General features: G+C 41.1%; 1 protein-coding gene across 5 annotated transcripts in view; it reads left to right on the top strand.

The window, feature by feature from the left end:
* Positions 1 to 700: 700 nt before the first annotated feature.
* Positions 701 to 13,966, top strand: part of TIGAR (TP53 induced glycolysis regulatory phosphatase) — a 168,354-nt gene continuing 155,088 nt past the window's right edge. For 4 of the 5 annotated variants that reach the window (XR_015260081.1, XM_086758501.1, XM_086758507.1 and 1 more), the window contains exons 1-6: positions 701 to 795; positions 2,717 to 2,754; positions 4,972 to 5,093; positions 9,390 to 9,467; positions 11,869 to 11,979; positions 12,387 to 12,599. Coding sequence is in view for 4 of the 5 variants with exons in the window: in XM_086758501.1 (XP_086614627.1) it covers positions 764 to 795; positions 2,717 to 2,754; positions 4,972 to 5,093; positions 9,390 to 9,467; positions 11,869 to 11,979; positions 12,387 to 12,599 (594 nt within the window). In the remaining variant the exon portion in view is untranslated. Of the gene's footprint in view, positions 796 to 2,716; positions 2,755 to 4,971; positions 5,094 to 9,389; positions 9,468 to 11,868; positions 11,980 to 12,386; positions 13,864 to 13,966 lie in introns of those variants that run through there. The other variant, XM_086758500.1, reaches the window with a different exon arrangement.

A 13,966-nucleotide genomic window follows, 5' to 3' on the forward strand; every position in this document is an offset into this window, starting at 1 on the left:
AACACCTGATTATAATTGTAGTGTAAGAACACATTCCTTGGGACCTTAAAAAAATGCTTCTGGCTGCGCACCTCTCCCCTTTAATTTTTAAATAATGAGTATTGTAAATAGGCAGGTTTTCAGGGCTGGTTGGTGCGCTGCCCACAGGGGCAGCCATGCACAGCTCCAGCTCCCCCCCCCCCGCCGCCCTTTCTTCTACCACACGCAGGCTGAACCTACCCCTCCCCCCACAGCGTCTGCCGAATATTATGACGACGAACGCGTGTGCGTCAAACACCTTTAATGGGCAAAAAGGCCGTCCTGCCAGAAAGCGGGCAAGTAACGGCGCTTCCAAGCACCTGCGTGACGTCACGATGAGCTCCCGGAGCGGGAGCAGTGACGTTTTTTAGAAACTCCCTGCAGAAAGCGGTTCTGCAGCAGCGTTGAGCAAACCTCTGGGTTTGGGTTTTTTTTTTGGGGGGGGGGGGGGTGAAACGCACCAGGCCGGCCCTTTTGCGCTGGCCGTTAACGCCCGCGAACCCGCCCCAGCGACGCGCAGTCCCCGAACAGACGGCCCCGGGACCCCCTTCTCCCCGGGATCCCGCCGGGGGGGGAAGAGGGGGTGAGGGCCGTCCTAAGAGCTGCACGTGCCAGCACCGGCTCCCGGCACCGCCCCGCCCCGGGGGGCGGGGCCGCCGTGACGTCACCGGCGGGCGCAGGGCGGCCGGGCGCCGCAGTGCGGGCAGCAGGCGGTGACGAGCTTGTGCCTACGCGCAGCGGTGCCATGGTTCGCTTTGGATTGACCGTCGTCCGGCAGTGAGTACCGCGGCGCAACTCCCCCCCACCTCCGCCCTAACCGGCCTGGTGCCGGGCTTTTGCTCTTCCCCCATCTCCCTGCTGCCTCCTTTACGCCTCCAGTGACGGGACGAGCTGTGACGTTAGCGGAGTTCCGTCTGTGTGTCACCCCCCCTCCTCCCCCGCCGGGGCGGTCCGTTAGGCACGAGCGTCTGCCTCCGGGGTAACGGCCGTGAGTCGGGCCGCCTCGGTGTGGTTTGGTACTGATGGGTGTGCGGGGTGACGCGTATCGTTAGCGAGCCCTGCTTGGGAGCTCTGAGGTCATGGGGCCCTTCTCCTGCCAAAAGCTCTCCGGAGGGGCGAGGAGCTCTTTTAGGAACTAGGTAGTCAGGCATTTTTGCGGTGAAATGTTAAAGAGCTGGCACTCGCAACTTAATTTGAAGTTGTTGAGGTGAGTTTTTCTTTCGAGCAGCAGTGGGCATTGACGAAGACTTGTGGGTAACTCGGCTAAGTAGCTCCAGCTTCCTGCAGCTGACAGTAGTTAACTGTTAATTTTTATGAAAACTAGGCTTTTTTTTGTCCTCTTTAGCATAATGCAGTTTAATATTTGATCAGTGCAACTGGAGCAACGTCGTCTTTTTTTTTTTTTTTTTTTTTTTTTTTTCCCCTGAGTTTTCCTCCTGTTAAGAGTTACTCTTTGTTTCCCTTAAAGACCTGGATCTGCTGACTTGGTGCTGTAGTTCCAGCCTAGCTTTCACATCAGCTAGAAAACATGTGGGCCTGAAACACTTTGTTAAACTTGAAATCTTCAGGTGGGACTTTTGCAGACACTTCAGAAGGGTCCCGGTTCATTCACCAGCAAATGGATGGGAGTTCATCCATCAGACTGTGCTTGTGTACGCTGTGCTATCTTAGCGCTGGTTGAAAAAACTGCACATTCTGCTTTTCCCCTACCCGCACCCACTTGATGACCAGTGGGATGGACTCCATCTAGCCCGCTGCATTTTCCTCACAAGGCTGGAAGTAGCTATCAGGACATGGGGTGGGCCCAAAGAGTTGAATTGCTGACCCCTACACAGGAAAGAGTTTAAAGTTTACACAAATAAAATACAGTGTTTTATCTTGAAAGTACTGGCCTTCTGTGATCGCTTACTTATTTGGGGCTCATCTTGAGGACTTCGGCCCAGCAGTGTTGGTAGCGCTCTGTATAAAAGCCAAGCAGCACACTTGGCCTTCTTACTGCAAAAACTTAAGCACATGACACTTCGGTCAGGTGAGGAGTCTCAGCAGAGTCAGTGTGCTTAACTTTGTTCAAGTCAAATTTAGTTGTTACATTTTCCCTCCTGAATAAATCTGCACATGGTTTTAGTTGCTCTTCTCTTGAAATATGATCAGTTATGGTTTTGAAGGCAGAGTATTCACATTCCTAAAGAAGGTGATGTTCATTCTAGTAGTTTTTCTACAGCTCTGGCTTCTTATGCTCTGTTTCTCCAAGATGTGCAGTCTGCTTTGCTGCTACCTTTGGTAATCTCTTGAATTGGCTTCCCTTTAAAGTGCAGAGGTCCAGTTAGCTAGCACATGCTTTTCATAAGAGGGCTTCAGTCTTCCTGCAACTTCCCTCTCTCCAGCATGGAGAGAAACAATAGATAAACTATAATGCATTTATGATAAATTTGAGAATTTACTTCCCTTCCTTTTATTCCAGGTAGGTTTGTTTTTATAAATATTGATAGCATGATTGAGGTTGACTACTTGAAAATGTTTTTTTTTTTCTTTATTTTAAAGTCTTCACATATGTCTTGAAAAGAGGTTGTGCTGTACTGTGTCTCATTTTCCTTATTCAGACTCTGTTGTCTCCTGTTGTTATCTAGTATAATGTTTTTGAGCATTCAGTAAAATTATTGTGAGTTAATTTTTTTTTTTTGTTTATAATCTCTTTCAGTGGAGAAACAAGATACAACAAAGACAAGATACTGCAAGGTTAGTATCGGTTATTCTACCAGCTTGTTAGAAATGGAAAATTATTCTTCCCTGCACAATGAGAAATCTTCTGACCAACTGCTTAAATGTAAAGTATTAATATGGAATAATATTGTAAACCTTAAAAGACCTTATTTGTAAGCCAGGACATTAGCTTGATTAGCTGTAGAGAACAATAAGGAGTCTAAGTCAGTCTTCACAGGATATCAACAAATAGTGATGCATTTCTGGTATTAATAGGAGTATTAGAAAAAAAAAGGTTACCTGTAATCCAACAGAGCGATAGCAGCACCTGTTATTAAGGATGCAAGAATGTCGCACAGCACTGTGTTAAATCTCAGTAGTATCAAGCCTGGGAAAAGGGCTCCTGGGACTCAGATGAGAAGTGAGAGCTGCAGCTCTGCTGAATGGCCAGCCAGGTGTGCATTTGAACAATGGAGTTGATAAGGAGCTGCAGAAGGATGGATAAAGGTCATGTTGTAAAGGAGGCTATTGCTTAAGTAGGTAATCTGTCACTTGCAATAAAAAGCCTACAGTAGAGCAAGGAAGAATGGAAAGTAAAAGTTGTTTAAATGCTTGAATTGTTCAATCCCAGCTTTTTCTAGGAAGATAGTCCTTAGATAAAACGCTTTAAACCGGACTTCTTAGTGCTGACTTGTACAGCCAGAGCTGAAAACGCTGAGCTGGTTGGATGTCTGTTGTAGGAAAATTGAGGCTCACTGCTACAAGGAACCTGCTGGGGTTGTATTCTGAATAAATAAACTTATTCAATGCTACATGGTATGAGGAAGAATTGTGCTTCTAGATTTTCCTACTTCTGTTTTGACTTTGCAGTTTACAGTTCTTGCAACGTGGCTTTGTGCACATAATAAAGTGACTAAACAGTACTGCTACGCTTTATGTTCTTAGAAGTACCAATAATGCCTTTTAAATTCCTAGCCCTCTGGCAGGTGACATGTAGTAGGTTCTTCTCTGCCCTCCGGGCCACTGTGTAGGATGTGAACATTGCCAACTCTTACAGAAGCATGTGCACCTTGTCTTTTGAGAGGTGTAAGACCTAAAGGAGCATGGTGGGGTACAAGCTCTCACATGGCTGGATTACAGACGAGGTGCTTGGAACGCAAGTTCTGGACTTCTGATGTTGTCTTTTGCTATTGGAAGCATATAAATGATTGTGCATTTGGTGAAAATTGGTTTTGTCATCATTCTGGATCTGATGAGAATTGCACATTCCTTGCTTTGACTTCCTACAAAAGTAAAACAGGTGATACAAGTGTGGACATAGCAATTTGTTAGAGGTTTGTCCCTCTGCCGCAGTTCTGTGTTCTCCTACAGACTCTGGGCTGTGATAGGAACACACTTATTTCGTTCAAGTTGGATTACCAAAGTGCTGGTTCTCACAGTGCTGTCCTAGAGTTCTGTGGCCAGTTAGTTCCAGAGACTACTCTGGCTGAAAACAGTTTTTGGAAGGGCTGCTGCTTTTCAGCTAGATTTGTTCCATCAGCTATGCAGCTGCATGAGCATTAGTGTCAATGTGCAAGGTGGAGTAGGGGAGAGGAAGAGACCACAACAGATTGTGTTTACGTCAACTATAAAATTCTTGTGAAACTGTGTCTTTGGCAAAGAGTGTGTGCTGCTTTCCGCATTACACGAAATCCCTTCTTGTTGCCTCATTTCTTCAAAACACTGTTAGGGAATGGGGAGGAGCAGACGTTTCATATTTGTCAGGACTTGACTCTCCTGATGTGCTTGTTTTTTATACATGTTTTAGTATCAACAACATTATCTCAATTGTATTGTTCTCTTTCTTATTTACAATCAACAAGTCTCTTTATAGAATTTCAGTTGTGAGATTCCTCTTGCAGGAAGCCTACCAGTGACCATTCTAAAAAGGACAAGTAATTTGAAATGACTACTCACATTTAGAAAATTTAGGCCTCTGTTTTGTGTATAAATTTGTCATATGTATACATTAATATAAATATCATCAATAATGATTCTCTGTCTTCTGAGCCTGTACACCCTTTTTTTCATACAATTTCTGTAACTGAGTTGAGGGAAGACCGGCGGAACATTGACTTTTAACTAATGGTTGACTTTACTGAAAGAGGAGCATCTTATTATGACTGAGGAGATTCTTTATTGCTTGCAAGCCATGCTTGCTCAGCTGCTAAATGATCTAAAATTTGCGTGTCTTGATGGTTTTTTATTTTGTAGGTCAAGGAGTGGATGAACCGCTCTCTGCAACTGGTTTCAGACAAGCAGATGCTGCTGGTTTATTTCTCAGTAATGTGAAGTTTACTCATGTCTTTTCAAGTGACCTCCTTCGAGCAAAGCAGGCAAGTGCTTCTTGAGGCAACTGAATGCAAATATTAGCTTTAGAATGTGGCATTTATTAGCTGTTGAGGATACAAAAGTAGTACCATGATGGAGAGACAAATCTATCTGAGTGGACTTAGAACTGCAGTTTGAGTTGTTTAGAGTTTAAGAAGGCCTCTATGAATAAGGACATTTCAATGAAGACATCTCTGTTAGAAAGCGATGAAGGCCAGCTTGCTCTGCAGTATGTCATGCAGCGTTGTGCTTATGGATTTGCCATTGGTTTATATGTGCATAGTTTCTTGCTAAAGGAGTAATCGGGACTTCAAGGTAACACAAACTGAAGTCAGTTTTTCTTTGAAGAAACAAAAGAAATTGGCAGTGATGATGTTGTACTGCTTATGCATTGTGGCGATATGCTCTCTTTTCCTGAGGAATGCAGACCAATATAGGCAAGATCCAGTTTTGCTGTAAAGTCAGTACAAGGATCAATAAACGGGCAAAGAGGTTGGATTTTGGCAGGAATGTCATAGCACATCTCTTGCCTTGATTAACTGTTTTAATAGATTAATTAAAGAGGAGAAAATATTAATTACTGAGTAGAATTACATGTGGTTTTGTGTACAAGATTACAAAATGCTCAAAAAATTAGGGAAGCAGAACTGTTAAAGGTAGAGGCATAGATCCGCTGTTCTAGGAGGGTCATGTTTCCTGTGGAAGCCCTGTCCTTAATTCTCTCTCCTGTTACTGATGCTGCAATTTCAGGAGACATGTAGGCTTCACATAATTGAAACTACTAAGCGATTCTGTGAAGCCTTGCTGTAAACCAGATCAAAAAAATCTAGCATAAATTTACTTTTTTTTTCTTAAAATATACATCATCAACATTGCTCATCAGTTTTGCAGCAGAGTCCCATAGACCGTTGTAGCAGCACAGCTTAGGCAGAAAACAAACTAGAGAGGGAAGCGTGCAATTATTAGGTATTTTTAAAATTCATAATAACTGCCTGTCAAGTCACTTCCTTTAACAGTGTGAATGGCAGTGATTATATTTAAAAAAAATTAATAATGTTTTATAATGTTCATAAGATTGTCAGTGCTATGTGCCTACCTTAGGGGAATTGTTTTTGAACGCTCAACTGCTTGAGAGTGAGGTTGGTAACTTTTTTCCTAGCATTAGAGACAGCCTTTTCCATCGTAAGCCTTTGCACTCCCACAACGTAGAAGACTTGAATTTGTCTTTTACATAAAGAAAATGTATTTTGCCATTTGTTTGGCAAGCTATCCAGAGTTTGCGGAAGCTTTTCCAAAGCTGTGTGAAGTTGCAGTTTCCATTTGCTTGGAACTCCCTTTTTTGGCATCTGCAAATCTATGAAGAAGTGTCTTGTATGACGCTGTCACTTCATGGCTCAAGTATGAGAGGAATACACAAATTCCCTTGCACAAGAGGAAAAAATTATTTTAAAAGAAACTCTTAGTGATGAAGTTTACTTTTCCTTGTAATGTCTCCTCCATCAGCTGTAGTCAGGGTGCGTACTGGTTACTGGAACCGAGAGTGGTGTGCCGTCACCTGGCTACTGCCTGTGGCTGGTAGCTGAACATTCAAGCCTGAACAGGATAGGAGAAAACAGGGATGTGTGCAAAGACAGTTTTTCTAGCAGGGCAGGAACTCTGAGAGTGAAAAGAAATGCAAAGTGAGCATGTATAAGAAGTGCAGAGAGGCGTCCTGCAGGGAAGCCTGTTTGAGAGAATAAGCCTAGGAGGGAGGGTCAAAGGCTAGCTCCAGAAATTAGCACTGTAGAAGAGAGGCAGACCTGCAATATGAAAATAAAAAAAACCACTAGTGGGATAGACTGGCATTTGGTGTGAACAGAGCATAACTCCAGGGAGACCTTATTGCGGCCTTCAGTACTTAAAGGGACTTATAAGAAACATGGGGACAAAATTTTTACTGGAGCCTGTTACGTTATGACAAGGGGTAATGGTTTTAAACTAGAAGGAGATAGATTTAGATTAGACATAAGGGAGAATTTTTTTACAGTGAGGATGGTGGAACACTGGAACAGGTTGCCCAGAGAGGTGATGGATGCCCCATCTCTGGAAATATTCAAGGCCAGGTTGGATGGGGCTCTGAGCAACCTGATCCAGTTGAAGATGTCCCTTTTCCTTGCAGGGGAGTTGGATCTAGATAATCTTTAAGGTCCTTTCCAACTCAAACCATTCTATGATTCTATGATAACTCCATAAGACTTGTAAGCTTAACAGAGCGTAACACCAAAGTCTACAGGGGAATATGGGGCCTACTGTGAGATGCTCATGCTGTTGGGACAAGACTGCAGTAGTGAAAGCAAGTTCAGCACTGGGACAGGCTGGGCCCTGAGAAGAACGGGAGAAAAATTTGAGTCTTTTCCATGTATAGAGTCCAGAGGAGGGCCATGAAGATGATCAGAGGGCTGGAGCACCTCTCCTATGAGCACAGGCTGAGAGAGTTGCAGCTGTTTGGCCTGAAGAAGAGGAGGCTCCAGGGAGACTTTATAGTGGCCTTCCAGTACCTCAAGGGGGCCTACAGGAAAGACTGGGAGAAACTCTTCAGCAGCACCTGTTGTGATAGGATGAGGGGTAATGGTTTTAAAACAGAAGGAGGTAGATCCAGACTGGACATAAGGAAGAAGTTTTTTACAGTGGGGGTGGTGGAACACTGGAACAGGTTGTCCAGAGATGTGGTTGATGCCTGATGCCTGGAAACATTCAAGACCAGATTAGCCAGGGCTCTGTGCAACCTGATCTAGTTGGAGATGTCCCTGCAGGCAGTTGGACTAGATGACCTTTAAAGGTCCCTTCCATCTCTAACTGTTCTGTGATTCTCTGTTTCTGAAGCATGCTGTTATTCTAGTAATGGATGGTGTAGGAAAGCTATGAGGAAGTTAATCTTTTCTTCGGAGCGGATTTTGGTTTCAGCACAGTAAATTAAGCTTCATTTTTGTTTACAGTTCAGAGTATGAATGAGTGCTCAGTAGGTGAATGTTGTCTATTCTATGTACTAAACGAGATACCAGTCCCGGAGAAATGTCAGGATATAGTCATACAATTAACTATGCTATTCATATATACAATGAAATTGGTTCAGCTCTCTCTGAATTTTGACATTACTCTGTGACAGAAATTCAAAGTTGCAACATAAAGCCTTTCCTAAGTGATACATTAGATAGGTCGTAAAATCTTGTTAGTACAACAAGACTGCTTATTATTTGCCAGAATCCAAAGAGTCTTTTCAAAATTAGTTCCTTGAATGTCAGTTTGATTGGATGTGGAAATTTGCACAAGACTTCCAACTGATACTACCAGTTAAGACTGTACGTGAACCCAATTCAGCCTTCACACTTTGGTGCATGAAAGAACAAGAGCAGGTCAGCTGTCCTTAAGTTCCCATGATTGACTGTGGCAGCCAGACAGCTGTATAATATCCAACATGCTAGAGCCTGTATTAGACAATACTTTTTCCAAAGTGATATCAGAATTTCCTTTTGATCAGTTATCTTGCACTCCATGCACCCCCAAAATTACATACTTCCTTGGAAGAAAAAAAGATACATAGCACAAAACTCGAGACAGCCAGACTATTCGTAAAAGCTGACTAAGCCCTTTGGGTTTTCTCTGTCTCTTGGCCATGCTATCAAAAGGCAGGTGAATATAATAAGCTAGATATTTCCCCCCCCCAAGTGTATTGTCCAGTGCATTTCTCCCATATAACGTCAAGGCTGACACTTCAGTATGTTGCTAGCAAACACCCTCCTGGCTCTTGAAGAATATTTGATTTCTGAGGTGCATTAAGTAGCTGCTTGCCAGAAAGTAATTTCGTTTGTTAGATGCTATTGTTTTTCACAGTCAGATTAACTGATCAGTTTTTTAGGAATGTACTGCTTGTGAGTCTGACTCATGTACTACATGTAAAGATTGTGTCAGCATGATTGCTGTGTGAGTAGCAGTATACTCAAGAGAAGATGCGGCTTTTATCCTGCTAAATCCTGCTGCTGCTGTGCATTTTGCTGCCCACCTTTCATGGGTGCTAAGTGTCTTCAATTGTTCTAGACTTTGAATTGTGAAAGAACTTTTAGAAGATTGCAGCTTTTCTGCCTTTTATGGCCTGACTCAGGCTGTATATGCAATTCTAACAGACACTACTAGCTGAAAAGCTTACCTTGTTTGAGTTGTCAGGTACTAGTAATGTGATTCACACTGGCTGTGGTGTTGTAAGATGGTCTAAGCTATCCCATGAGAAGACAGCTCATTGATGTGACTCTATGTTCACTTTTTAGACTGCTGCCACAATCCTAGGAAAAAATAAGTTTTGCAAAGATTTGGAAATCAAGTATGATGTAAGACTTCGAGAGAGAGTAAGTGTTTTAATATCGAACACTGAACATGTTGAAAATGTAATTTATTGGTGATGGATATATTGGCTTATTAAGTGGTAGATTTAACAGTGGAGAGCACTATTTGATGTGGTTTTAGTCACTGAAAACGGAACTCTTCACAGCTATAAATTGTTTACCTTACTGCAGAATTGTGAAGCAAAGACAAAATTCAGTAATTAGTGCTGTAACTGTGATGCTTTAATGATTTAAGTAAGGTAAAATTTACATGTAGAGCGAATTATCTTAAATGCAGTAAAAAGTTTAGCTCTGTTTTCTAACTCCGTATGTAAAGTATTAAAGATACATTATAATATAAAGATATTAAAGTATATAAAAATAATAGGCTGCCCAAGGAAGTAGGGGAGTCGCCATCCCTGGAGGTGTTAAAAAAACAAAACCATGTAGACGGGGCACTTCAGGACATGGTTTAGTGGACATGGTGGTGTTAGGTTGATGGTTGGACTTGATGATCTTGGAGGTCTTTTCCAGCCTTAAAGATTCTCTGATTCCCTCTGCCTACCTTCTCTAGCCTGATGGCACGACTTGAATTTGGCTTTTTAGCTGTTCGTACCTTTTAATTTGCACAAAGACTGCTAGAAAGCTTTCTGCTGTCCATGGAACAATCTATTTTCCTGATTAGTGCCTCTGCCTGATAACAGGCATAACTGTGCCTCCTGTCTGTTTTTAAGTATGTCTTAATCAGAATAAACTCAGATGCTGGCTGTTTCTGCTAATATTAATCACCATTCAGATGCTACACTGAGATTGTCAGCTGAATTTTAAATAAGGAAATGCTACAGACCCAAAAGTGGGATGGCATATTGCCAGCAGGCAAATAAGTATTTAAGGAGCAGAACATAATTGTAGCATTTCCTATTTAGATCTTATTTTTCTTCAGAAATTCCAGTGCTTCCTCCCCTGAAATCAGCAAGTTAAATGCTTCCTAAACTACTTCAGTTGCTTTACCACCTCATGTTTTCGAAAATATTATGGGTCATGATACAGAATTTTAGAAAGATTAATCTTAAATCCGTGTTACAGTTTTTTCACCCATTTCATGGTGTTTGTTTGGATGTATAAAAATGCCAATACAGTGTCTGCAGGCCACAGGTTGTAAGTCAATACTCTGGATAATTGGAATTAAGTTTGAATTGCATGAAAAGAAGCAAAGTCCTTTGCAAGAACATATGTCATTGACCCTGATAAGAAAGGTTCGTGAGAGAAGTCTGGAAAAAATCTTTACAATTAGGATTTAATTTTCATCAGCTTCACAACACCGATTTATTCATGTCTTGGTGTTCTTAAACTGCCAATATTTTGCTTAGCCTCTCAATCCCTTTCTCTGAAGTAAATGTGTTTCAGTACATTTAAATTCTGAAGACTGTAATAAATTAATTATTATGGCAGCTAGTTACTATCCACTTGCTGTGGATATGCGACATAGAAGTCAAAAAAGCCTCAGTAATGAATATGTGTCTGTATTCTAGTCCTCAACATTTGGATTTCTGGAATGCGTGTAACTGAGTGTTTGACAGTACAGCATTAGCTCTTACTTCCTCAAAATACTCATCATAACTGCAGCTGTTCTCACTGCCTTTGGACGTTCCAAGGAAAGACCAAAGCTTTCCACTTGAGTATATTTTTCATCCATTAGTGGTATTGAACTACTAATCTTCAGAGGGAAGAGTATTAATCTGTTTTACCATTGCTAGAGATGTGCCTTGGAAGGATCTTCAAGGTCAAAAATGGTAATGCATGTCCAAGTATACCTATCTTGTAAAATACACTACAGGTGATAAATACTATGTTTTGTAATGGCACTTCTCGCGATCCAGAATAACTAGCTGGCATATGTGGGTTCTTACTACTGTTTCTCGTATGGGCCTTTCATTTGGAGGTCTTGGGAATAAGCATGTCATTGAAGATAGTCAGTTGCATGTTCTTTGAGTCCGCGAGCATATGTTTTTAAGATCTTATTTGCTTGCTTTGTTTTCTGAAAATACTGTCCACAGCAGTAATGTATGGCCTGAAAAAATGGGGGAAGGCCTTATGGTTTATTTTCAATAGGTAGACTATTTGTGGTTTTTCATGTTTTCTTTTTTTTTTTTGTCTTTTTCAAAAGTTCTGCTTTTAAAATTGATTCCTTCTCTGTGTAAGTGATTTCAGAGGTCTGTAGAAAAATTATTTGTTAATCTACTTAAATAGCAGAGTTAAAGATACCTCCTACCCCAGTGTTGGGATAAAATGTAAAAAGCAGTTAAGCCAGGTTGTGCTTGAGAATACAAGAAAACAAAGCTGTGAAGGGATGTTTGCATTGGAAGTGGTACTGGAGACTTGATAAATCTTGCTAAACCTGCTCTTTGTAACTTGCCTCCTTCAGAAATATGGTGTTGCAGAAGGAAGACCTTTGACTGACCTCAAGGCTATGGCAAAGGCTGTTGGAGAGCAGTGTCCTTCATTCACACCTTCTGGAGGAGAAACACTGGATGAAGTATGGTATTTATTTATTTGTGCTCTAGTTTCTAGGCCATTTAATCACTGCGGATGCAGCTATTGCTTACTTAGGAACATCTTATTCAGAGTTTAGTCCAACCAAAGGTAGTTACTTTCCAAGCTAAAAACACTACTTGACCTGATTGCAGTGGCTGCCAAACAGGGAATCTCTTCAGAACTAAAATATTGATTCTGAGATTGACTCCTCATGAAGCTGTGTTTGCAGAAAGATGATAGCAATTAAGGTTAGCCTTGGCTTTGGAGGGCAGAGGAGTTTTTACAGCATTGATTTCTGAGACTTGTCTGTGATAAGTGTTTGCCTTTTAACTAAAGTAGTTATATCTCAGATTTCTGAAAGCCCGTCTTCCGTTCTTTACAGTGTATTCTTTTGACCTTTCTCTTTAGGTAAGAGAACGTGCAAGGGATTTTTTTGAATTTTTATGTCAGCTAGCTGTTGAATTGGAACAGAAAAAACAAGACATGCACGGTGCGGCAAGCAGAAGCTCAGGAACATATCAAGAAGAGTTAGTTTTCCCTTGGACAAACCACTGCAGTGAAGCAGAACTTAGCTCTGGTAACGGTGGAACTTCTAAAATGTTAGATGCCAATATATTAGTGGTGAGTCATGGAGCCTACATGAGGAACTGGATTGGTTATTTTGTTTCAGATCTCAGCTGTACTTTACCAGCAAATTTAACAAAGTCTCAGTTGTCTTCTGTCAGTCCCAATACGGGAGTTAGTCACTTCATTATAAAACTTGAAAATAGAAATTCGTTAAAACCTGAAATCACATGTGTTTGTCTTAATCAAGACTCTCACTTAGTGGATGTGGGAGCTGAATGTGTAGCTCCAAAAGTATTTTAAGAATCTTTGTAGGGGGAAGTGGTTTTAGATCACCGTTATGCTAAGCTTGGGAAAGGTAACTGTAGTAATTACTGAGATTGACTGGAGTTATTGACACTAAACAGCAAAACTGAAGACATGCGACTGCTTACCATCTTAAAATAACGTAATTTGCATGTTCCTAGTGCCCAGTAAAACTTGACACTAGAGAAGTAACACAAATATTCTTTGTGAACAGAGACATAATCTTCCAGTCACTTGCATATCTGCTCCTATAGTGCATATTTTTAAAAACTTCTTTCATTAGCCCATAATTATTTTGGTTATCTCCAGGTAAAAGAGTTGCGCTCAAAGATGAGCTATGCTGTATTTTTGTTTTATTACAAAATGCTATATTGTAATATTAAACATACATATTGTCTTAAAATAACTTTTTTGAATGCAATAGTATAACCTAAAAAGGAGCATTGCCTAGTGGAAAAGTTTTGGTACAGAGTCAGGAGACGTTTTCCTGCCTCTAATACTAAATAGCTGTTGACACTCTGGGCAAATCTCTTTTCCATTTGTAAAATGGGGATGATGATATACCTACCTCGCAGGAGTGTTTTGTAAGAAACTGTTAGTGTTGTTGAGGCCTCTGTTGAAGAGCACTGTACACAAACATAAAGTGTTTGTTTTTAACTGTAAGCAGGATGAGGAACCTCATGTACACATGGTTGAAGTAATGGTCTCTCTTCTGAAAACAAACCCTGTCCATAGGGTGAGTTGTACCCGACTGGAATCCTTTTGTCAATTGCAGTCGTAGACTTGATGAATTAATATTTTTGCCTAGAATTAGGCAAGTTTGGTTGCTTGATGATTCCTTGTAGTTGCTGTTAGTACTGCATTCTTTCCCCACTGGGCTGTTTGTAGTGTTACTGTGTAAGTTTATCTGATTTATGTTATTTATAATATCCACATACTTTTTCTTCGTTTGCGTATTTTAAGCCTGTTTAAAAAATAAATTAAAAAAAATTAAAGGCTTCAGAATAGAACTCAATTTCATCTGTATTTCTTTTGAGGTCAGAATCTTTGTTAACATTACTCTATGAAGCTTTTCTCAGATCATATAACTTCAGTTTTTTTTTTTTTTCTCCCTTAAA

Source organism: Chlamydotis macqueenii, chromosome 1, assembly GCF_036417535.1.
Source record: "Chlamydotis macqueenii isolate bChlMac1 chromosome 1, bChlMac1.mat, whole genome shotgun sequence".
NCBI classification, from domain to species: Eukaryota; Metazoa; Chordata; class Aves; order Otidiformes; family Otididae; genus Chlamydotis; species Chlamydotis macqueenii.